This window comes from Anomaloglossus baeobatrachus, chromosome 2 (assembly GCF_048569485.1).
Source record: "Anomaloglossus baeobatrachus isolate aAnoBae1 chromosome 2, aAnoBae1.hap1, whole genome shotgun sequence".
NCBI lineage: Eukaryota > Metazoa > Chordata > Amphibia > Anura > Aromobatidae > Anomaloglossus > Anomaloglossus baeobatrachus.
In genome coordinates, this window is record NC_134354.1 from 771,966,985 (window position 1) to 771,992,644 (window position 25,660).

Below are 25,660 nucleotides of genomic sequence, written 5' to 3' on the forward strand. Positions count from 1 at the left end.
AAGGGGTGCACCATGCCACTAGAACAGGGTAAGGGGTGCACCATGCCACTAGAACAGGGTAAGGGGTGCACCATGCCACTAGAGCAGGGTAAGGGATGCACCATGCCACTAGAGCAGGGTAAGGGGTGCACCATGCCACTAGAGCAGGGTAAGGGGTGCACCATGCCACTAGAACAGGGTAAGGGGTGCACCATGCCACTAGAGCAGGGTAAGGGGTGCACCATGCCACTAGAGCAGGGTAAGGGGTGCACCATGCCACTAGAACAGGGTAAGGGGTGCACCATGCCACTAGAGCAGGGTAAGGGGTGCACCATGCCACTAGAACAGGGTAAGGGGTGCACCATGCCACTAGAACAGGGTAAGGGGTGCACCATGCCACTAGAACAGGGTAAGGGGTGCACCATGCCACTAGAGCAGGGTAAGGGGTGCACCATGCCACTAGAGCAGGGTAAGGGGTGCACCATGCCACTAGAACAGGGTAAGGGGTGCACCATGCCACTAGAGCAGGGTAAGGGGTGCACCATGCCACTAGAACAGGGTAAGGGGTGCACCATGCCACTAGAGCAGGGTAAGGGGTGCACCATGCCACTAGAACAGGGTAAGGGGTGCACCATGCCACTAGAACAGGGTAAGGGGTGCACCATGCCACTAGAGCAGGGTAAGGGGTGCACCATGCCACTAGAGCAGGGTAAGGGGTGCACCATGCCACTAGAACAGGGTAAGGGGTGCACCATGCCACTAGAGCAGGGTAAGGGGTGCACCATGCCACTAGAACAGGGTAAGGGGTGCACCATGCCACTAGAACAGGGTAAGGGGTGCACCATGCCACTAGAACAGGGTAAGGGGTGCACCATGCCACTAGAGCAGGGTAAGGGGTGCACCATGCCACTAGAGCAGGGTAAGGGGTGCACCATGCCACTAGAACAGGGTAAGGGGTGCACCATGCCACTAGAGCAGGGTAAGGGGTGCACCATGCCACTAGAACAGGGTAAGGGGTGCACCATGCCACTAGAGCAGGGTAAGGGGTGCACCATGCCACTAGAACAGGGTAAGGGGTGCACCATGCCACTAGAACAGGGTAAGGGGTGCACCATGCCACTAGAGCAGGGTAAGGGGTGCACCATGCCACTAGAGCAGGGTAAGGGGTGCACCATGCCACTAGAGCAGTGTAAGGGGTGCACCATGCCACTAGAGCAGGGTAAGGGGTGCCCCGTGCCACTAGAGCAGGGTAAGGGGTGCACCATGCCACTAGAGCAGGGTAAGGGGTGCCCCGTGCCACTAGAGCAGGGTAAGGGGTGCACCGTGCCACTAGAGCAGGGTAAGGGGCGCACCGTGCCACTAGAACAGGGTAAGGGGTGCACCATGCCACTAGAGCAGGGTAAGGGGCGCACCATGCCACTAGAGCAGGGTAAGGGGCGCACCATGCCACTAGAACAGGGTAAGGGGTGCACCATGCCACTAGAGCAGGGTAAGGGGTGCACCATGCCAGTAGAGCAGGGTAAGGGGCGCACCATGCCACTAGAGCAGGGTAAGGGGCGCACCATGCCACTAGAACAGGATAAGGGGTGCACCATGCCACTAGAGCAGGGTAAGGGGTGCACCATGCCACTAGAGCAGGGTAAGGGGTGCACCATGCCACTAGAGCAGGGTAAGGGGTGCACCATGCCAGTAGAGCAGGGTAAGGGGCGCACCATGCCACTAGAGCAGGGTAAGGGGCGCACCATGCCACTAGAACAGGATAAGGGGTGCACCATGCCACTAGAGCAGGGTAAGGGGTGCACCATGCCACTAGAGCAGGGTAAGGGATGCACCATGCCACTAGAGCAGGGTAAGGGGTGCACCATGCCACTAGAACAGGGTAAGGGGTGCACCGTGCCACTAGAGCAGGGTAAGGGGTGCACCGTGCCACTAGAGCAGGGTAAGGGGTGCACCGTGCCACTAGAGCAGGGTAAGGGGTGCACCGTGCCACTAGAGCAGGGTAAGGGGTGCACCATGCCACTAGAGCAGGGTAAGGGGCGCACCATGCCACTAGAGCAGGGTAAGGGGTGCACCATGCCACTAGAGCAGGGTAAGGGATGCACCATGCCACTAGAGCAGGGTAAGGGGCGCACCATGCCACTAGAGCAGGGTAAGGGGTGCACCATGCCACTAGAACAGGGTAAGGGGTGCACCATGCCACTAGAGCAGGGTAAGGGGTGCACCATGCCACTAGAGCAGGGTAAGGGGTGCACCATGCCACTAGAGCAGGGTAAGGGGTGCACCATGCCACTAGAGCAGGGTAAGGGGAGCACCATGCCACTAGAGCAGGGTAAGGGGTGCACCATGCCACTAGAGCAGGGTAAGGGGTGCACCATGCCACTAGAACAGGGTAAGGGGTGCACCATGCCACTAGAACAGGTAAGGGGTGCACCATGCCACTAGAACAGGTAAGGGGTGCACCATGCCACTAGAATAGGGTAAGGGGTGCACCATGCCACTAGAACAGGTAAGGGGTGCACCATGCCACTAGAACAGGGTAAGGGGTGCACCCTGCCACTAGAGCAGGGTAAGGGGTGCACCATGCCACTAGAACAGGGTAAGGGGTGCACCATGCCACTAGAGCAGGGTAAGGGGTGCACCATGCCACTAGAACAGGGTAAGGGGTGCACCATGCCACTAGAGCAGGGTAAGGGGTGCATCATGCCACTAGAGCAGGGTAAGGGGTGCACCGTGCCACTAGACCAGGGTAAGGGGTGCACCGTGCCACTAGAGCAGGGTAAAGGGTGCATCATGCCACTAGAGCAGGGTAAGTGGTGCACCGTGCCACTAGACCAGGATAAGGGGTGCACCGTGCCACTAGAGCAGGGTAAGGGGTGCACCGTGCCACTAGAACAGGGTAAGGGGTGCACCCTGCCACTAGAGCAGGGTAAGGGGTGCACCATGCCACTAGAACAGGGTAAGGGGTGCACCGTGCCACTAGAGCAGGGTAAGGGGTGCACCGTGCCACTAGAGCAGGGTAAGGGGTGCACCTTGCCACTAGAACAGGGTAAGGGGTGCACCATGCCACTAGAACAGGGTAAGGGGTGCACCATGCCACTAGAGCAGGGTAAGGGGAGCACCATGCCACTAGAGCAGGGTAAGGGGTGCACCATGCCACTAGAACAGGGTAAGGGGTGCACCATGCCACTAGAACAGGGTAAGGGGTGCACCATGCCACTAGAACAGGGTAAGGGGTGCACCATGCCACTAGAGCAGGGTAAGGGGTGCACCATGCCACTAGAGCAGGGTAAGGGGTGCACCATGCCACTAGAACAGGGTAAGGGGTGCACCATGCCACTAGAACAGGTAAGGGGTGCACCATGCCACTAGAACAGGTAAGGGGTGCACCATGCCACTAGAATAGGGTAAGGGGTGCACCATGCCACTAGAATAGGGTAAGGGGTGCACCATGCCACTAGAACAGGTAAGGGGTGCACCATGCCACTAGAACAGGGTAAGGGGAGCACCATGCCACTAGAGCAGGGTAAGGGGTGCACCATGCCACTAGAGCAGGGTAAGGGGTACACCATGCCACTAGAACAGGGTAAGGGGTGCACCATGCCACTAGAACAGGTAAGGGGTGCACCATGCCACTAGAACAGGGTAAGGGGTGCACCCTGCCACTAGAGCAGGGTAAGGGGTGCACCATGCCACTAGAACAGGGTAAGGGCTGCACCATGCCACTAGAACAGGGTAAGGGGTGCACCATGCCACTAGAGCAGGGTAAGGGGTGCACCATGCCACTAGAGCAGGGTAAGGGGTGCACCATGCCACTAGAGCAGGGTAAGGGGTGCACCATGCCACTAGAGCAGGGTAAGGGGTGCATCATGCCACTAGAGCAGGGTAAGGGGTGCACCGTGCCACTAGAGCAGGGTAAGGGGTGCACCGTGCCACTAGAGCAGGGTAAGGGGTGCACCGTGCCACTAGAGCAGGGTAAAGGGTGCATCGTGCCACTAGAGCAGGGTAAGGGGTGCACCGTGCCACTAGACCAGGATAAGGGGTGCACCGTGCCACTAGAGCAGGGTAAGGGGTGCACCGTGCCACTAGAACAGGGTAAGGGATGCACCGTGCCACTAGAGCAGGGTAAGGGGTGCACCGTGCCACTCGAGCAGGGTAAGGGGTGCACCGTGCCACTAGAACAGGGTAAGGGGTGCACCCTGCCACTAGAGCAGGGTAAGGGGTGCACCATGCCACTAGAGCAGGGTAAGGGGTGCACCATGCCACTAGAACAGGGTAAGGGGTGCACCATGCCACTAGAACAGGTAAGGGGTGCACCATGCCACTAGAACAGGGTAAGGGGTGCACCATGCCACTAGAGCAGGGTAAGGGGTGCACCATGCCACTAGAGCAGGGTAAGGGGTGCACCATGCCACTAGAGCAGGGTAAGGGGTGCACCATGCCACTAGAGCAGGGTAAGGGGTGCACCATGCCACTAGAGCAGGGTAAGGGGTGCACCATGCCACTAGAACAGGGTAAGGGGTGCACCATGCCACTAGAGCAGGGTAAGGGGTGCACCATGCCACTAGAACAGGATAAGGGGTGCACCATGCCACTAGAGCAGGGTAAGGGGTGCACCATGCCACTAGAGCAGGGTAAGGGGTGCACCATGCCACTAGAACAGGATAAGGGGTGCACCATGCCACTAGAACAGGATAAGGGGTGCACCATGCCACTAGAACAGGATAAGGGGTGCACCATGCCACTAGAGCAGGGTAAGGGGTGCACCATGCCACTAGAACAGGATAAGGGGTGCACCATGCCACTAGAACAGGATAAGGGGTGCACCATGCCACTAGAACAGGATAAGGGGTGCACCATGCCAGTAGAACCGGGTTTTTACCAAAGATCCAAAGTTCATCAACATAAAACCTTTATTTTGTCCCAAACATGATGCTGATAATTAGAGAGCAGCAATGACTGTAGAGAGATGATCAGTAAATGTTCTGCAGGTAACAACAGTCACAATCAGTAGGACGTGCACCGGCCGTCACTGGGAATGACTTCAGCACATCTGCGGCCACAGGACATCACTAGTCTCTCACACTGCTCTGTAGGGATTTTGGGCCACTCTTCTTCCAGGCTCTTCTATAGTTCTTTGACTGTTGTGTGTTTGTTGGCCGTAACTTTGTCACCAAGGATTTTCCAGAGGTTTTCTATTGGGTTTAGATCAGGACTCTGGGCTGTGGCCATTTCATTGTTTCCAGGATCTGCTTTCCCCGTTTTGCTGTGTGACAGGGGGCATTGACCTGCATGAAAATTGCTGCTGATTGAGTGATGGACACAAGTAAGGGGCCACGTGTTGTGAAGAAGGTTCTGATCCACACTTGCAGTCACTCTGCCATGTAGCTGTATGAGAGGTCCAACTCCTGCTGCAGAAAACATTCCCCAAACCATGACCCTTCCTCCACTGCCTTTCACTGGCTTCATAACACACTTTGGGTTCAGTCTTTCCCCAGTTTGTTGACGAACATAATGTTTCCCATCAGACATAAATTAACCTTGCTTTCATCACTAAAATGACCTGTGGACACTTCTACTTGGCCCACACAACATGTTCCTCACCAAAGGTGAGTCTAGCCTTGTGATTCTAAAGAAAGGTTTGGTCACTGTAGAGGCTGTATACAGCGTGTGTAGAGGCTGTATACAGCGTGTGTAGAGGCTGTATACAGCGTGTGTAGAGGCTGTATACAGCGTGTGTAGAGGCTGTATACAGCGTGTGTAGAGGCTGTATACAGCGTGTGTAGAGGCTGTATACAGCGTGTGTAGAGGCTGTATACAGCGTGTGTAGAGGCTGTATGCAGCGTGTGTAGAGGCTGTATGCAACGTGTGTAGAGGCTGTATACAGCGTGTGTAGAGGCTGTATACAGCGTGTGTAGAGGCTGTATGCAGCGTGTGTAGAGGCTGTATGCAACGTGTGTAGAGGCTGTATACAGCGTGTGTAGAGGCTGTATACAGCGTGTGTAGGGGCTGTATACAGCGTGTGTAGAACCTGTATACAGCGTGTGTAGAGGCTGTATACAGCGTGTGTAGAGGCTGTATACAGCGTGTGTAGAGGCTGTATACAGCGTGTGTAGAGGCTGTATACAGCGTGTGTAGAGGCTGTATATATGTCGCCCAGGGAAGGGGGTACTCTGTCCCGGGCGGTTGCAAATGGGAATGTCACTTCAGGTGGCCGTTGCCCGGTCCTGTGCCCTGGGGACCCTTAATAAAAGGGGGTATTTACAGCTGATAATAGAGTTAATGTTCGTGACGCCACCTGCGGGTTGCGGTTAAGAAAGGAGAACCGCCGCTGCTCAACGTGGGTACTCCCAGGGATGGTGGTAGTGGCAGCTATGGTGATAGGCCCCCCACAGGTAGGGCTGTGCCTGGGAGATGTATGGTGTATAATGATGGAGACCACACCAGGTTGTCTTTAACAGTCTCTACTCACATGAACCCTCGGCTTGCTGGTTCCGGTCCCTGTATTGCCAGTGCCGGATAGTGACTCAGGTTGCTCTGTCCCCGGCACTCTCAGTGTGGTTGAGACCCAGAAGCTTAGAACTTTGGCGGTCCCTCTGCTGTGAGACAGCGGTCCGTCCATTCGGCTGGCAGTGCGGACCCTGCAGGGAGGTAAGTGTCCGAACCTCGATCCTAGTTTACTGCTGATGCCCCCGGATCTGAAAGGTCAGTGAGGCCCCTGGAGAGCCCTCACCGTGCAGGTATTTGCCAAACAGTCTGAAACTTGCGCTTGACCTAGGGCCCTGTGCTCTGTACGTGCCCAGATTCCAGTGGGTTTCCCTCGTGCCCTGGCTGGCAATCTGACTCCCGTGCCCCTGAGTCACTGTTACACAGACCCAGCTAGAGGCACGTCTGCTGTGCTCACTATATTCTGACCGACTGCTTCCTGTTCTCTCACAGACTGGCCTGCCCCCTTCCCACCAGGTTGTCTAGTCTCTGGGTTCGCTCTGCCCACTGGGAGGACCTCTCACTAGCCCTGGTGTCAGTGGTAATTGGGATTTTTAGATGTGTGTTGCTGTTGCTGGCACTGGTGTTACAGTTCCCAGGGGGTAGGTCCTGCATCCCCTAGAGGATGCAGTTCCTTGTAGTGCCCTGAGGTTCTCAGGGGCGCTACATTCTCCCTTGCTTAGACACAGCACGTCCTCGGGCTGTAACAAGTAGAGTTTTTATTTAACCAGAAGAAAGAAGTAAAAGGTTAATGCATTTTAACAATCTTTCCTCGCAGGGGAGGCAATACACTTGAACGTTGCAATGAGCAATCTCCCCCATCAACCCACCACCCAAAAAGGTCCTGGATTCCCAAAACCCTTTTTGTGGAGGTAGGTCACCGATCCCATTGGTGACCAGGTCTGAACCTTCTCTATCCCAGACCTTTCCTCCAACCTTCCTCTCTGTGGTGGCTGGATTAATGTCCTGATGTTGCAGAGGACTACTCTGGTAGGCACCTTAAGTGCAACTATTTTCAAATAGCACAGGTTCGTGCTGACTGCTGCCAGTCCTGCAGCCATGGTCCATTTTTAATAACATTATTAACTGGTGGAAAATCAGGTTACTTTCCCGGAATGATTCAGCATTTTTCCAATATTTTTAAATGATTAGCAGCAATAACAATTATAACATTTCAACATTAACAACTGTAACAACTGCTGGGGTAGTCTGGTTCAGCTACCACCATTCAATAAGGGGGCCAACTGGATCACCTGGCCTCCTTAGATCAGCACTCGAGGTCTGTGTACACTGGGTACACACATTTCTACCGCCCCCTAGCGGCCGCTGGGGTGTCGATGCTGTTGCAGGTGCAGAGGTTTGGAAGGGCACCGCTGCAGGTTGGTGTACAGACTCTCCTGGTTTTAGCACCTCCATATCAGATACCGTGTATCGCGTTAGCACAACGCGGACGAACTCACCCCCTACACGCGGCACCCATTCCAGCTTTGGGCCCAGACCCGCCATTCCTTTTACAGCGGCTGGGCGCAGTACCTGTGGATGGTCATCAGCATCGGCGGCAGCCTTCCCAGCGGCTCCCGATTCCAGCGGGGCCTGGATTGCTGACCCTGAATCAGGAACAGATGCTTGCTCCTTCCCCAGCGGAGAAGGAGATGTGACTACTTCTGGTCTCACTGCCTCTGATGGTGATGCTGCCTGGTTGAGGAGGGATCCTGGGGTCTGGGTCGGTGCAGCCGGGTCAGGCGGGGCTCCACTTTCTCGAGCCCGCATGGCTGTCACTACCCCCATCATCTTCCCTTCCCATTCTGTGATTCGCCGCAGGTTCTCCATCCTCAGGGTCCAGCACAGCCGTTGGACCTCCGCCTCCAGTCTCTCGGCGGTCCAGGGCACATCTCTGCGGCCAAGCCGTCCGTGCTCGCGGACTGGAGGAGCAGACATCTTGCCAATCACAGGCATGCGACCCCCTTGTCGTCTCCCCGCGCCTCCATCTAGCCAGTCCCCTCCGGTCATCTCTCGGCACTCTCGCGGGGACTGGGGTACACCGGGAGCTTACAGGTCCAGTCACTGCCGACTTCCACCCGTGCTCTCAGGGTTTGTGGGTGAGGCTTACATTCGCTCCCTTTTGCAGTTTTGCCCTCTTTTCAGGCACAGTGATGGCGCAGCAGCTTTTTTAACATTCAAGATGGCGACAGTCTTTACACAAACAGTCCATATAATACAGTTCTTAAGGCACACGTCACCCGTTTTAACGGGCCTTGTCCGTATCCTGTTCGTAACGCCAATTTTAAGCTGTGTCGCCCAGGGAAGGGGGTACTCGGTCCCGGGCAGTTGAAAACGGGAATGTCACTTCAGGTGGCCGTTGCCCGGTCCTGTGCCCTGGGGACGCTTAATAAAAGGGGGTATATACAGGGGATAATAGAGTTAATGTTCGTGACGCCACCTGCGGGTTGCGGTTAAGAATGGAGAACCGCCGCTGCTCAAGGTGGGTATTCTCAGGGATGGTGGTAGTGGCAGCTATGGTGATAGGCCCCCCACAGGTAGGGCTGTGCCTGGGAGATGTATGATGTATAATGATGGAGACCACACCAGGTTAACTTTAACAGTCTCTACTCACATGAACCCTCGGCTTGCTGGTTCCAGTCCCTGTATTGCCAGTGCCAGATATTGACTCAGGTTGCTCTGTCCCCGGCACTCTCAGTATGGTTGAGACCCAGAAGCTTGGAACTTTGGGGTCCCTCTGCTGTGAGACAGCGGTCCTTCCATTCGGCTGGCAGTGCGGACCCTGCAGGGAGGTAAGTGTCCGAACCCCAATCCTAGTTTACTGCTGATGCCCCCGGATCTGAAAGGTCAGTGAGGCCCCTGGAGAGCCCTCACCGTGCAGGTATTTGCCAAACAGTCTGAAACTTGCGCTTGACCTAGGGCCCTGTGCCCCGTACGTGCCCAGATTCCAGTGGGGCTTCTTCATACCATCCCTGGGGTCTTGACTCCTACCCAGAGGTACACCTATGCCCTGGCTGGCAACCTGACTCCCGTGCCCCTGAGTCACTTACACACACCCAGCTAGAGGCATTTCTGCTCTCCTCACTACATTCTGACAGACTCCTTCCTGTTCTCTAACAGACTGGCCTGCCCCCCTCCCACCAGGTTGTCTAGTCTGTGGGTTCGCTCTGCCCACTGGGAGGCCCTCTCACTAGCCCTGGTGTCAGTGGTAACTGGGGTTTTGGTGTGTGTTGCTGTTGCTGGCACTGGTGTTACAGGTCCCTGGGGATAGGTCCTGCATCCCCTAAAGGATGCAGTTCCCTGTAGTGCCCTGAGGTTTTCAGGGGCGCTACATTCTCCCTTGCTTAAACACAGCACGTCGTCGGGCTGTAACAAGTAGAGTTTTTATTTAACTATTGACTCCTGCCCAGAGGTACTCACTTGCTTTGGCTGGCAATCTGACTCCCGTGCCCCTGAGTCACTGTTACACAGACCCAGCTAGAGGCACGTCTGCTCTCCTCACTACATTCTGACCGACTGTTTCCTGTTCTCTCACAGACTGGCCTGCCCCCCTCCCACCAGGTTGTCTAGTCTGTGGGTTCGCTCTGCCCACTGGGAGGCCCTCTCACTAGCCCTGGTGTCAGTGGTAACTGGGGTTTTGGTGTGTGTTGCTGTTGCTGGCACTGGTGTTACAGGTCCCTGGGGATAGGTCCTGCATCCCCTAAAGGATGCAGTTCCCTGTAGTGCCCTGAGGTTTTCAGGGGCGCTACATTCTCCCTTGCTTAAACACAGCACGTCGTCGGGCTGTAACAAGTAGAGTTTTTATTTAACTATTGACTCCTGCCCAGAGGTACTCACTTGCTTTGGCTGGCAATCTGACTCCCGTGCCCCTGAGTCACTGTTACACAGACCCAGCTAGAGGCACGTCTGCTCTCCTCACTACATTCTGACCGACTGTTTCCTGTTCTCTCACAGACTGGCCTGCCCCCCTCCCACCAGGTTGTCTAGTCTCTGGGTTCGCTCTGCCCACTGGGAGGCCCTCTCACTAGCCCTGGTGACAGTGGTAACTGGGATTTTTAGGTGTGTGTTGCTGTTGCTAGCACTGGTGTTACAGTTCCCAGGGGGTAGGTATTGCATCCCCTAGAGGATGTAGTTCCTTGTAGTGCCCTGAGGTTCTCAGGGGCGCTACATATACAGTACAACGTGTGTAGAGGCTGTATACAGTGTGTGTAGAGGGTAGAGGTTGTAAACAGTGTGTGTAGAGGCTGTATGAAAAAAGTTTTATTATTATTATTATTATATTATATATATTATTAATAATAATAATACTTAATATATTATTAGAAGATGATTGAAAGGTCGTTTTACTCTAAAAAGGCAACAAAAAACGAAATTTTTTTTGCATAAAATGAAAAAGTGTTTATTATTATGAATAATAATATTGATAATATAACAGTTTTCTCTAAAAAAACAACAAATAGTGCAAAAAATGAAGTTTTTTTGTTTATTATTATATTAATATTTTATAACATTATTCAGTATAATATTAGATTATTGAAAGGTACTCTAAAAAGACAGAAAAAAACCTCTAACTTGTGCCTAGTTTATCCAGCATTATTGACCATTTAGGTCAATGCGACGCAAATTCCACTGGTGAGAACAGAAAATGTATAAAAAAAACCCTCGCAATTGGTGAGTGGGAGCCTGTGGGTGCCCGTCTTCTGCTCTGTCATTAATCTTACATGTGACCCCAGGACCATTGCTGCATCTTCTGATCATTAGCGATGCTCTTCTATAAGGAAAGTGGTACACTTAGCGTTTCGCTGGGAGCATTGTTCAGCACGGGCCATATCGTGTTACCAGGTAATAAATCCGCTGCCCGATTGTGAAGCTCTGAATGGAGAGAAATGTAATATCCCATAATAAAGTCCATTAGCTGCTGCTCTTGTAATGACGATCCCCGAGCCTCTCCTCTGGGTGTTCACCTGTACGCCACCGGAGCTTCTTCAGGGGTTATCAACCAGCTTTTCTAGACCTCAAAATTTAACAAACCTACTATGCACCGACTAAGTGTGACTACACAAAAATGTGGCGGCTTTTGCTGTTTTTACAATGATTTAAAAAAAGAAAAAATAAATAAAATACTCAGTGTTTGATGAATTTGTTACAAATTGGTTTTTTTTTAACCTTTTTTAAGCGTAAAATGCCGCACAATGTTTTATTAAAAAGCTGTAATTTCTGAATTGCCGTATTTTTCACACCGGATTATAAGACAAAGCACAAATTTAGAGGAATAAAACGGTAAAAAAAAAATGGGGCCTGTCTTACAATCTGGCGGTGTCTTACCGGGGAAGGGGCGGCAGTGGTGGTAGAGCAGGGTCACAGGAGGCAGGGGCGGTGGTGGTGGAGCAGGTCGATGCGGCGGGTGTCCCAGATGCTGTGAGGTAGGCAACTTCCAGAAACAGTTTGCGGTGCGAGCTTCAAAGAAATGGCTCCCGGAGGTGGCGCATACGCAGATTGAGCTATCCGCTCACTGACAAGCCGAGATCTCATCTGTGCACGCGCCACCTCCGGGAGCCATTTTTCTTAAGTCCGCTGCTGGGAGATCAATGGGCCGGAGGCGGCGCATGCGCAGATGTGATCTTGAGCCGATAGCTCCATTTGCGCACACGCCGCCGCCAGGCGCCATTATCTGAAGCCCGGAGCCCCGACATTTTCAGAATGCCCCTGCCTCACCGCTTGCAGCACAGCAGCCCACAGCACAACAATGCAGTGCCCCGCAGGCCCCCCTGTGCAGCACCCCGCAGGCCCCGGCGCATCACACCGCAGGCCCCGGGGCAGGTCCCCGCAGGCCCCAGCGCAGCGCCCCGCAGGCCCCAGCGCAGCGCCCCGCAGACCCCAGCTCAATGCCCCGCAGGTCCCAGCGCAGCGCCCCGCAGATTCAGCGCAGCCCCCAGCACTGCACTCCACAGCACAGTGCCCTGCAGGTCCCAGCGCAGCACCTAGCAGATCCCAGCGCAGGCTCCAGCACAGCACCCCACAGCACAGTGCCCCACAGGTCCCAGCACAGCGCCCTGCAGGCCCCATCACAGCACCCCACAGCACAGTGCCCTGCGGGCCCCAGCACAGCATCCCACAGCACAGCGCCCCGCAGGCCCTAGCACAGCACCCCGCAGGCCCTGGCACAGCGCATGCCTCATGTGACCCCTCTCCACTACCTCTCAGTAAGGTGCATTCAGATTATAAGACGCACCCCTCATTTTCATCCCAAATTTTTGGGAGGAAAAGTGCATCTGTTAATCCGAAAGATACAGTAGCCAAAAACATCTGGAAAGCAAAAATTGAGCCTTCAATGATAAACATAAAAAATAAAATAAAAATATAAAACAGACTTTACAAAAAGCTCAAATTTAAAGGAAAATTAGGTGAAAGTGAAAAACAGACGAAAAAAAACACCAAAAAGTAGATTAAACATGTGCGGGTCCACCCATCTCTACACAACAGTCATAATTCAGGAGAAAAGTAAAAATGACAAAAATAGAAATTGTGATCTGTGCTCCTCAGCGACCCCAGCTCCTGGGATCTTACCACTGTGTGCTTCTTGCAGATGTTTGTGCCATCTGGGCTTCCGTCTCGGACTTTGTTGGGCATCAGATGTCAGTGCAGAAGGTGAGGTGACCCTGCGCTCCCATTATTGCTTTATGATGTTTTATTCTTGTATTTACTAATGAAACTAAGGATCCCTGTAGGGGCCATAAAGCTCTGGTGATCCAGCGATTACACAGGTGTGATGGTAGCAGACTGAGGACACATCTGCGTGCGCCTCTTACACCTGTGTGTGTGTTTAGGGCGTCCAGATTCCAGGACTGGGAACATTTACTCTCTCCAGACAGAAACTGGACGTCGGCAACAACAAGTTCATCCTCATGCAACGTCCCGTCTTCCTGCTGTCAGAAAAGCTCATTCAGCGCCATGGGTTGAAGTTCAACAAGGTATTTACAACAGGTGAGTATCATATAGGTGTAGGTCAACCTACATTACAGCCGGAGTTACTTCCCATATTATACTCCAGAGCTGCACTCACTATTCTGCTGGTGCAGTTGTACCGCCCCGCGCTCGGCCGCCGCCGAGCCGCTCGGATCCGGGCTCGCGTGTCGGTGGCTCGAGCGCCTCCGGACCGGGGGTCACTTCGCTCTGCAAGGGGCTGGCGCTTTGAAGGGGGTTTTAGATTAGAGTTCTTGATGCCACCCATGGGTTGTGGTGAATGTAGGCACCACCGCTGCTGTTTACTAGGCACCCCGGGGAAGATGTTGATGCAGCTCTTTGGTGTTAACCCCTCTGTGGGCAGGGGTGGTGGCCCCGGGACCCGGTTTGGTGAATGCGATGTCGGTGCTCGGCGGTGCGGGACGGTGCGTGGCCCAAGGGCACAGTGGTACTCACTCTGACAGATATACGGGAGTCTCTGGTAAACCAAAAGGATGGTGATCGGTGCCCGCAGCCGGCCGCTTCTGGTCCCCCAAACGGGTTGGTGGTCTCCGCCTTTCTCCTGCACCTTCAGTAGCTGTGGACAGCCCGTGCTTCAGCAACAGGAGTCCGTTCCCCGGCGTTATGTGTCGGGAGAGCCCGTTTGCCCGCAGGCGCTGGCCCTTTGGATCTCTTGGCCTGGGCGGTGACCGTTATCCAGAATCGGTGGGCTGTTGCCTTCTTTCGGGACTTGGGTGGGAAAGGACCTAAAATCCAGACCTCAATCAGTTAATTAACTGTCCAGTCCGGTAGTTTCGGGACCGCGTTTCAGGGTCTGAGTACCCCCACGTGTGCTCCGGTTTCCAATCAGTTCCCCGGTTCGGTACTGGCGGGCCACTACCCTGTCCCGGTTACCTACGGTTCCACCGAGCCGTCTCCCCGGCTCCTGCAGACGGCCACCACCGTCTGCCTCCTAGCCAGAGGTGACTGGGCACTCCTAGCCAGAGGTGACTGGGCACTCCTAGCCAGAGGTGACTGGGCTCCAACCCAGCACCCGCTGTTAGACTGTGGCAGACCTGGACACAGGTCTGCACCTGAACTTGACTCCTCCACTCCACTTCACTGTCAAAACTAGACTGCACTCCTCTCCTCAACTCCTACTGAACTCTGACTGAACTAACTGCTTTTTCCTGCCTCAGGGCATGTAAACTCCTCGGTGGGCGTGGCCAACTGCCTGGCTCCGCCCCCCTGGTGTGGACATCAAACCCTGAGGGAGGTGACTAGGGTTTTGTAGGTTGGCTGTTGTCACCTTATTAGGGGATGGGTGTAGTGCAAGGGCCTACCTGTGACTACCTGGCTAGTCCAGGGCGTCACACAGTCACTGTGTACATACATTACATTACTGATCCTGTACTGATCCTGAGTTACCTCCTGTATTATACTCCAGAGCTGCACTCACTATTCTGCTGGTGCAGTCACTGTGTACATACATTACATTACTGATCCTGTACTGATCCTGAGTTACATCCTGTATTATACTCCAGAGCTGCACTCACTATTCTGCTGGTGCAGTCACTGTGTACATACATTACATTACTGATCCTGTACTGATCCTGAGTTACATCCTGTATTATACGCCAGAGCTGCACTCACTATTCTGCTGGTGCAGTCACTGTGTACATACATTACATTACTGATCCTGTACTGATCCTGAGTTACATCCTGTATTATACTCCAGAGCTGCACTCACTATTCTGCTGGTGCAGTCACTGTGTACATACATTACATTACTGATCCTGTACTGATCCTGAGTTACATCCTGTATTATACTCCAGAGCTGCACTCACTATTCTGCTGGTGCAGTCACTTTGTACATATATTCTTATCCTGTATTATACTCCAGAGCTGCACTCACTATTCTGCTGGTGCAGTCACTGTGTACATACATTACATTACTGATCCTGTACTGATCCTGAGTTACATCCTGTATTATACTCCAGAGCTGCACTCACTATTCTGCTGGTGCAGTCACTGTGTACATACATTACATTACTGATCCTGTACTGATCCTGAGTTACATCCTGTATTATACTCCAGAGCTGCACTCACTATTCTGCTGGTGCAGTCACTTTGTACATATATTCTTATCCTGTATTATACTCCAGAGCTGCACTCACTATTCTGCTGGTGCAGTCACTGTGTACATACATTACATTACTGATCCTGTACTGATCCTGAGTTACATCCTGTATTATACTCCAGAGCTGCACTCTGGAGTATAATACAGGTTGTATCTCAGGATCAGTACAGGATAAGTAATGTAATGTATGTACACAGTGACTGCACCAGCAGAATAGTGAGTGCAGCTCTGGAGTATAATACAGGATGTAACTCAGGATCAGTACAGGATCAGTAATGTAATGTATGCACACAGTGACTGCACCAGCAGAATAGTGAGTGCAGCTCTGGAGTATAATACAGGATGTAACTCAGGATCAGTACAGGATAAGTAATGTAATGTATGCACACAGTGACTGCACCAGCAGAATAGTGAGTGCAGCTCTGGAGTATAATACAGGTTGTATCTCAGGATCAGTACAGGATCAGTAATGTAATATATGTACACAGTGACTGCACCAGCAGAATAGTGAGTGCAGCTCTGGAGTACAATACAGGATGTAACTCAGGATCAGTACAGGATAAGTAATGTAATGTATGCACACAGTGACTGCACCAGCAGAATAGTGAGTGCAGCTCTGGAGTATAATACAGGTTGTATCTCAGGATCAGTACAGGATCAGTAATGTAATATATGTACACAGTGACTGCACCAGCAGAATAGTGAGTGCAGCTCTGGGGTATAATACAGGATGTAACTCAGGATCAGTACAGGATCAGTAATGTAATGTATGTACACAGTGACTGCACCAGCAGAATAGTGAGTGCAGCTCTGGGGTATAATACAGGATGTAAGTCAGGATCAGTAATGTAATGTATGTACACAGTGACTGCACCAGCAGAATAGTGAGTGCAGCTCTGGAGTATAATACAGGATGTAACTCAGGATCAGTAATGTAATGTATGTACACAGTGACTGCACCAGCAGAATAGTGAGTGCAGCTCTGGAGTATAATACAGGATGTAACTCAGGATCAGTACAGGATCAGTAATGTAATGTATGTACACAGTGACTGCACCAGCAGAATAGTGAGTGCAGCTCTGGAGTATAATACAGGATGTAACTCAGGATCAGTACAGGATCAGTAATGTAATATATGTACACAGTGACTGCACCAGCAGAATAGTGAGTGCAGCTCTGGGGTATAATACAGGATGTAAGTCAGGATCAGTAATGTAATGTATGTACACAGTGACTGCACCAGCAGAATAGTGAGTGCAGCTCTGGAGTATAATACAGGATGTAACTCAGGATCAGTAATGTAATGTATGTACACAGTGACTGCACCAGCAGAATAGTGAGTGCAGCTCTGGAGTATAATACAGGATGTAACTCAGGATCAGTACAGGATCAGTAATGTAATGTCTGTACACAGTGACTGCACCAGCAGAATAGTGAGTGCAGCTCTGGGGTATAATACAGGATGTAACTCAGGATCAGTACAGAATAAATAATGTAATGTATGTACCCAGTGACTGCACCAGTAGAATAGTGAGTGCAGCTCTGGAGTATAATACAGGATGTAACTCAGGATCAGTACAGGATAAATAATGTAATGTATGTACACAGTGACTGCACCAGTAGAATAGTGAGTGCAGCTCTGGAGTATGTTGTAGGCTGTAGTTCAGGAATAATAAAATATAGCTATGTCTCCTGAGTTGATGTTCCCTATAGATCGGGGGTGGGGTGGTCAGTAGTGCACAGAATGAATTCATTATTCACTGTCAGGATCACACGGCCGCTGACCAGTCTGGGATGATTTATGTCCTGGCGTGTTGCTCCTGTGGCGGTTTTATAACTTACAGACATGTTTGCCTCCCGTGGAGGAGGTTACCAGTTCCCTTTTCGGTATTGCAGTAACCAGTGTAGACTGTGGTTGATTATAGTGTAAGTGTATGTACCTCCACCTGGATGTGGCGTGTCTCCCCAGGAGGGTCGGGGGACGTAGATCTTACACTGAATTTTGTGCAGAACTTTCTAAACTGTTCCCCGTTCCTCTGATTTCAGGTGACATCCCGATCGTCCCTCTGAATTTCATCGCCCTGTCATTCTCCTGCCCCTTTAACAGAGACACCATCGAGGCCTGTGTCAGGGAGACACTCGGCGCTTTCTCACGATCGGTCGCCACTAAACAACATGTAGAGTTCACCTTTAAAGGCATCGGAGCGCTCCTCATCCGGGACCTGAAGGCCAAGATGAAGTTTTATAAGGAGTTTGTGAATAGTATGGACGGCACAGGAACGCTGGTGAAATCCCTGTGTAACGTAAGTCATAGAGATTGGTGTGAATGAGGCCGTGCAGGTTTACTGGCCTGAGAAAAAACAAGAAAAACACCAAAAAAACTGTTAAATAAAGTACTTAAAGGGATTGTCTCATAAACACCATTTAGCCACAGTAGAGGTAATAAATGTCTAGTAACTAGTGATGAGCGAGCACTACCATGCTCGGGTGCTCTGTACTCGTAACTAGTGATGAGTGGGCACTACCATGCTCGGGTGCTCGGTACTCGTAACTAGTGATGAGCGGGCACTACCATGCTCGGGTGCTCGGTACTCGTAACTAGTGATGAGCGGGCACTACCATGCTCAGTACTCGGAACTAGTGATGAGCGGGCACTACCATGCTCGGTACTCGTAACTAGTGATAAGCGGGCACTACCATGCTCGGGTGCTCGGTACTCGTAACTAGTGATGAGCGGGCACTACCATGCTCAGGTGCTCGGTACTCGTAACTAGTGATGAGCGGCCACTACCATGCTCAGTGCTCAGTACTCGTAACTAGTGATGAGCGGGCACTACCATGCTCAGTGCTCAGTACTCGTAACTAGTGATGAGCGGGCACTACCATGCTCCGGTGCTCAGTACTGGTTGGTAACTAGTGATGAGCGGGCACTACCATGCTCGGGTGCTCGGTACTCGTAACTAGTGATGAGCGGGCACTACCATGCTGGGGTGCACGGTACTCGTAACTAGTGATGAGCGGGCACTACCATGCTCGGGTGCTCGGTACACGTAGCTAGTGATGAGCGGGCACTACCATGCTCGGGTGCTCGGTACTCGTAACTAGTGATGAGCGGGCACTACCATGCTCAGGTGCTCTGTACTCATAACTAGTGATGAGCGGGCACTACCATGCTCAGGTGCTCTGTACTCATAACTAGTGATGAGCGGGCACTACCATGCTCAGGTGCTCAGTACTCGTAACTAGTGATGAGCGGGCACTACCATGCTCAGGTGCTCAGTACTCGTAACTAGTGATGAGCGGGCACTACCATGCTCAGGTGCTCTGTACTTGTAACTAGTGATGAGCGGGCACTACCATGCTCGGGTGTTCAGTACTCGTAACTAGTGATGAGCGGGCACTACCATGCTCGGGTGCTCGGTACTTGTAACTAGTGATAAGCGGGCACTACCATGCTCGGGTGCTCGGTACTCGTAACTAGTGATGAGCGGGCACTACCATGCTCGGGTGCTCGGTACTCGTAACTAGTGATGAGCGGGCACTACCATGCTCGGTACTCTGAACTAGTGATGAGCGGGCACTACCATGCTCGGGTGCTCGGTACTCGTAACTAGTGATGAGCGGGCACTACCATGCTCGGTACTCGGAACTAGTGATAAGCGGGCACTACCATGCTCGGGTGCTCGGTACTCGTAACTAGTGATGAGCGGGCACTACCATGCTCGGGTGCTCAGTACTCGTAACTAGTGATGAGCGGGCACTACCATGCTCAGGTGCTCAGTACTGGTAACTAGTGATGAGCGGGCACTACCATGCTCAGGTGCTCTGTACTCATAACTAGTGATGAGCGGGCACTACCATGCTCAGGTGCTCAGTACTCGTAACTAGAGTTGAGTGGGCACTACCATGCTCGGGTGCTCTGTACTCGTAACTAGTGATGAGCGGGCACTACCATGCTCGGGTGCTCTGTACTCGTAACTAGTGATGAGTGGGCACTACCATGCTCGGGTGCTCTGTACTCGTAACTAGTGATGAGCGGGCACTACCATGCTCGGGTGCTCTGTACTCGTAACTAGTGATGAGTGGGCACTACCATGCTCGGGTGCTCTGTACTCGTAACTAGTGATGAGCGGGCACTACCATGATCGGGTGCTCAGTACTCGTAACTAGTGATGAGCGGGCACTACCATGCTCAGGTGCTCAGTACTGGTAACTAGTGATGAGCGGGCACTACCATGCTCAGGTGCTCTGTACTCATAACTAGTGATGAGCGGGCACTACCATGCTCAGGTGCTCAGTACTCGTAACTAGTGATGAGCGGGCACTACCATGCTCAGGTGCTCAGTACTCGTAACTAGTGATGAGCGGGCACTACCATGCTCGGGTGCTCGGTACTCGTAACTAGTGATGAGTGGGCACTACCATGCTCGGGTGCTCGGTACTCGTAACTAGTGAGGAGCGGGCACTACCATGCTCGGGTGTTCAGTACTGGTAACTAGTGATGAGCGGGCACTACCATGCTCGGTACTCGAAACTAGTGATGAGCGGGCACTACCATGCTCGGTACTCGTAACTAGTGATAAGCGGGCACTACCATGCTCGGGTGCTCGGTACTCGTAACTAGTGATGAGCGGGCACTACCATGCTCAGGTGCTCAGTACTGGTAACTAGTGATGAGCGGGCACTACCATGCTCAGGTGCTCGGTACTCGTAACTAGTGATGAGCGGCCACTACCATGCTCAGTGCTCAGTACTCGTAACTAGTGATGAGCGGGCACTACCATGCTCAGTGCTCAGTACTCGTAACTAGTGATGAGCGGGCACTACCATGCTCCGGTGCTCAGTACTGGTTGGTAACTAGTGATGAGCGGGCACTACCGTGCTCGGGTGCTCGGTACTCGTAACTAGTGATGAGCGGGCACTACCATGCTGGGGTGCACGGTACTCGTAACTAGTGATGAGCGGGCACTACCATGCTCGGGTGCTCGGTACTCGTAACTAGTGATGAGCGGGCACTACCATGCTCAGGTGCTCTGTACTCATAACTAGTGATGAGCGAGCACTACCATGCTCAGGTGCTCAGTACTCGTAACTAGTGATGAGCGGGCACTACCATGCTCAGGTGCTCAGTACTCGTAACTAGTGATGAGCGGGCACTACCATGCTCAGGTGCTCTGTACTTGTAACTAGTGATGAGCGGGCACTACCATGCTCGGGTGCTCGGTACTCGTAACTAGTGATAAGCGGGCACTACCATGCTCGGGTGCTCGGTACTCGTAACTAGTGATGAGCGGGCACTACCATGCTCGGGTGCTCGGTACTCGTAACTAGTGATGAGCGGGCACTACCATGCTCGGTACTCGGAACTAGTGATAAGCGGGCACTACCATGCTCGGGTGCTCGGTACTCGTAACTAGTGATGAGCGGGCACTACCATGCTCCGGTGCTCGGTACTCGTAACTAGTGATGAGTGGGCACTACCATGCTCGGGTGCTCGGTACTCGTAACTAGTGATGAGCGGGCACTACCATGCTCAGGTGCTCTGTACTCATAACTAGTGATGAGCGGGCACTACCATGCTCAGGTGCTCTGTACTCGTAACTAGTGATGAGCGGGCACTACCATGCTCAGGTGCTCAGTACTCGTAACTAGTGATGAGCGGGCACTACCATGCTCAGGTGCTCAGTACTCGTAACTAGTGATGAGCGGGCACTACCATGCTCGGGTGCTCGGTACTCGTAACTAGTGATGAGTGGGCACTACCATGCTCGGGTGCTCGGTACTCGTAACTAGTGATGAGCGGGCACTACCATACTCAGGTGCTCTGTACTTGTAACTAGTGATGAGCGGGCACTACCATGCTCGGGTGTTCAGTACTCGTAACTAGTGATGAGCGGGCACTACCATGCTCGGGTGCTCGGTACTCGTAACTAGTGATAAGCGGGCACTGCCATGCTCGGGTGCTCGGTACTCGTAACTAGTGATGAGCGGGCACTACCATGCTCGGGTGCTCGGTACTCGTAACTAGTGATGAGCGGGCACTACCATGCTCGGTACTCGTAACTAGTGATAAGCGGGCACTACCATGCTCGGGTGCTCGGTACTCGTAACTAGTGATGAGCGGGCACTACCATGCTCAGGTGCTCGGTACTCGTAACTAGTGATGAGCGGCCACTACCATGCTCAGGTGCTCAGTACTCGTAACTAGTGATGAGCGGGCACTACCATGCTCAGTGCTCAGTACTCGTAACTAGTGATGAGCGGGCACTACCATGCTCCGGTGCTCAGTACTGGTTGGTAACTAGTGATGAGCGGGCACTACCATGCTCGGGTGCTCGGTACTCGTAACTAGTGATGAGCGGGCACTACCATGCTGGGGTGCACGGTACTCGTAACTAGTGATGAGCGGGCACTACCATGCTCGGGTGCTCGGTACTCGTAACTAGTGATGAGCGGGCACTACCATGCTCAGGTGCTCTGTACTCATAACTAGTGATGAGCGGGCACTACCATGCTCAGGTGCTCTGTACTCATAACTAGTGATGAGCGGGCACTACCATGCTCAGGTGCTCAGTACTCGTAACTAGTGATGAGCGGGCACTACCATGCTCAGGTGCTCAGTACTCGTAACTAGTGATGAGCGGGCACTACCATGCTCAGGTGCTCTGTACTTGTAACTAGTGATGAGCGGGCACTACCATGCTCGGGTGCTCGGTACTCGTAACTAGTGATAAGCGGGCACTACCATGCTCGGGTGCTCGGTACTCGTAACTAGTGATGAGCGGGCACTACCATGCTCGGGTGCTCGGTACTCGTAACTAGTGATGAGCGGGCACTACCATGCTCGGTACTCGGAACTAGTGATAAGCGGGCACTACCATGCTCGGGTGCTCGGTACTCGTAACTAGTGATGAGCGGGCACTACCATGCTCCGGTGCTCGGTACTCGTAACTAGTGATGAGTGGGCACTACCATGCTCGGGTGCTCGGTACTCGTAACTAGTGATGAGCGGGCACTACCATACTCAGGTGCTCTGTACTTGTAACTAGTGATGAGCGGGCACTACCATGCTCGGGTGTTCAGTACTCGTAACTAGTGATGAGCGGGCACTACCATGCTCGGGTGCTCGGTACTCGTAACTAGTGATAAGCGGGCACTACCATGCTCAGGTGCTCGGTACTCGTAACTAGTGATGAGCGGCACTACCATGCTCGGGTGCTCGGTACTCGTAACTAGTGATGAGCGGGCACTACCATGCTCGGTACTCGGAACTAGTGATGAGCGGGCACTACCATGCTCGGTACTCGTAACTAGTGATAAGCGGGCACTACCATGCTCGGGTGCTCGGTACTCGTAACTAGTGATGAGCGGGCACTACCATGCTCAGGTGCTCGGTACTCGTAACTAGTGATGAGAGGGCACTACCATGCTCAGTGCTCAGTACTCGTAACTAGTGATGAGCGGGCACTACCATGCTCAGTGCTCAGTACTCGTAACTAGTGATGAGCGGGCACTACCATGCTCGGGTGCTCGGTACTCGTAACTAGTGATGAGCGGGCACTACCATGCTCGGGTGCTCGGTACTCGTAACTAGTGATGAGCGGGCACTACCATGCTCAGGTGCTCGGTACTGGTAACTAGTGATGATTGGGCACTACCATGCGCCGGTGCTGACTACTGGTAACTAGTGATGAGCGGGCACTACCATGCTCGGGTGCTCAGTACTGGTAACTAGAGATGAGCGGGCACTACCATGCTCGGGTGCTCAGTACTTGTAACTAGTGATGAGCGGGCACTACCTTGCTCGGGTGCTTGGTACTCGTAACTAGTGATGAGCGGGCACTACCATGCTCGGGTGCTCGGTACTCGTAGCTAGTGATGAGCGGGCACTACCATGCTCGGGTGCTCGGTACTCGTAACTAGTGATGAGCGGGCACTACCATGCTCAGGTGCTCTGTACTCATAACTAGTGATGAGCGGGCACTACCATGCTCAGGTGCTCTGTACTCATAACTAGTGATGAGCGGGCACTACCATGCTCAGGTGCTCAGTACTCGTAACTAGTGATGAGCGGGCACTACCATGCTCAGGTGCTCAGTACTCGTAACTAGTGATGAGCGGGCACTACCATGCTCAGGTGCTCTGTACTTGTAACTAGTGATGAGCGGGCACTACCATGCTCGGGTGTTCAGTACTCGTAACTAGTGATGAGTGGGCACTACCATGCTCGGGTGCTCGGTACTCGTAACTAGTGATAAGCGGGCACTACCATGCTCGGGTGCTCGGTACTCGTAACTAGTGATGAGCGGGCACTACCATGCTCGGGTGCTCGGTACTCGTAACTAGTGATGAGCGGGCACTACCATGCTCGGTACTCGTAACTAGTGATGAGCGGGCACTACCATGCTCGGTACTCGGAACTAGTGATAAGCGGGCACTACCATGCTCGGGTGCTCGGTACTCGTAACTAGTGATGAGCGGGCACTACCATGCTCCGGTGCTCGGTACTCGTAACTAGTGATGAGCGGGCACTACCATGCTCAGTGCTCAGTACTCGTAACTAGTGATGAGCGGGCACTACCATGCTCAGTGCTCAGTACTCGTAACTAGTGATGAGCGGGCACTACCATGCTCCGGTGCTCAGTACTGGTTGGTAACTAGTGATGAGCGGGCACTACCATGCTCGGGTGCTCGGTACTCGTAACTAGTGATGAGCGGGCACTACCATGCTCGGGTGCTCGGTACTCGTAACTAGTGATGAGCGGGCACTACCATGCTCGGGTGCTCGGTACTCGTAACTAGTGATGAGCGGGCACTACCATGCTCGGGTGCTCGGTACTCGTAACTAGTGATAAGCGGGCACTACCATGCTCAGGTGCTTGGTACTGGTAACTAGTGATGATTGGGCACTACCATGCGCCGGTGCTCACTACTGGTAACTAGTGATGAGCGGGCACTACCATGCTCGGGTGCTCAGTACTGGTAACTAGAGATGAGCGGGCACTACCATGCTCGGGTGCTCAGTACTTGTAACTAGAGATGAGCGGGCACTACCATGCTCCGGTGTTCAGTACTGGTAACTAGTGATGAGCGGGCACTACCATGCTCGGGTGCTCGGTACTCGTAACTAGTGATGAGCGGGCACTACCATGCTCAGGTGCTCTGTACTTGTAACTAGTGATGAGCGGGCACTACCATGCTCGGGTGCTCGGTACTCGTAACTAGTGATAAGCGGGCACTACCATGCTCGGGTGCTCGGTACTCGTAACTAGTGATGAGCGGGCACTACCATGCTCGGGTGCTCGGTACTCGTAACTAGTGATGAGCGGGCACTACCATGCTCGGTACTCGGAACTAGTGATAAGCAGGCACTACCATGCTCGGGTGCTCGGTACTCGTAACTAGTGATGAGCGGGCACTACCATGCTCCGGTGCTCGGTACTCGTAACTAGTGATGAGTGGGCACTACCATGCTCGGGTGCTCGGTACTCGTAACTAGTGATGAGCGGGCACTACCATACTCAGGTGCTCTGTACTTGTAACTAGTGATGAGCGGGCACTACCATGCTCGGGTGTTCAGTACTCGTAACTAGTGATGAGCGGGCACTACCATGCTCGGGTGCTCGGTACTCGTAACTAGTGATAAGCGGGCACTACCATGCTCAGGTGCTCGGTACTCGTAACTAGTGATGAGCGGCACTACCATGCTCGGGTGCTCGGTACTCGTAACTAGTGATGAGCGGGCACTACCATGCTCGGTACTCGGAACTAGTGATGAGCGGGCACTACCATGCTCGGTACTCGTAACTAGTGATAAGCGGGCACTACCATGCTCGGGTGCTCGGTACTCGTAACTAGTGATGAGCGGGCACTACCATGCTCAGGTGCTCGGTACTCGTAACTAGTGATGAGCGGGCACTACCATGCTCAGTGCTCAGTACTCGTAACTAGTGATGAGCGGGCACTACCATGCTCAGTGCTCAGTACTCGTAACTAGTGATGAGCGGGCACTACCATGCTCCGGTGCTCAGTACTGGTTGGTAACTAGTGATGAGCGGGCACTACCATGCTCGGGTGCTCAGTACTGGTAACTAGAGATGAGCGGGCACTACCATG

The 25,660-nt window shown here is 53.0% G+C and overlaps 1 protein-coding gene across 1 annotated transcript in view; it reads left to right on the forward strand.

The window, feature by feature from the left end:
* CCDC81 (coiled-coil domain containing 81) overlaps window positions 1-25,660 on the forward strand; it is a 71,556-nt gene that overhangs the window by 2,239 nt on the left and 43,657 nt on the right. The window contains exons 3-5 of the mRNA XM_075334712.1: window positions 13,049-13,110; window positions 13,290-13,446; window positions 17,591-17,847. Coding sequence (XP_075190827.1) covers window positions 13,049-13,110; window positions 13,290-13,446; window positions 17,591-17,847 — 476 coding nt within the window. The remainder of the gene's footprint in view (window positions 1-13,048; window positions 13,111-13,289; window positions 13,447-17,590; window positions 17,848-25,660) is intronic.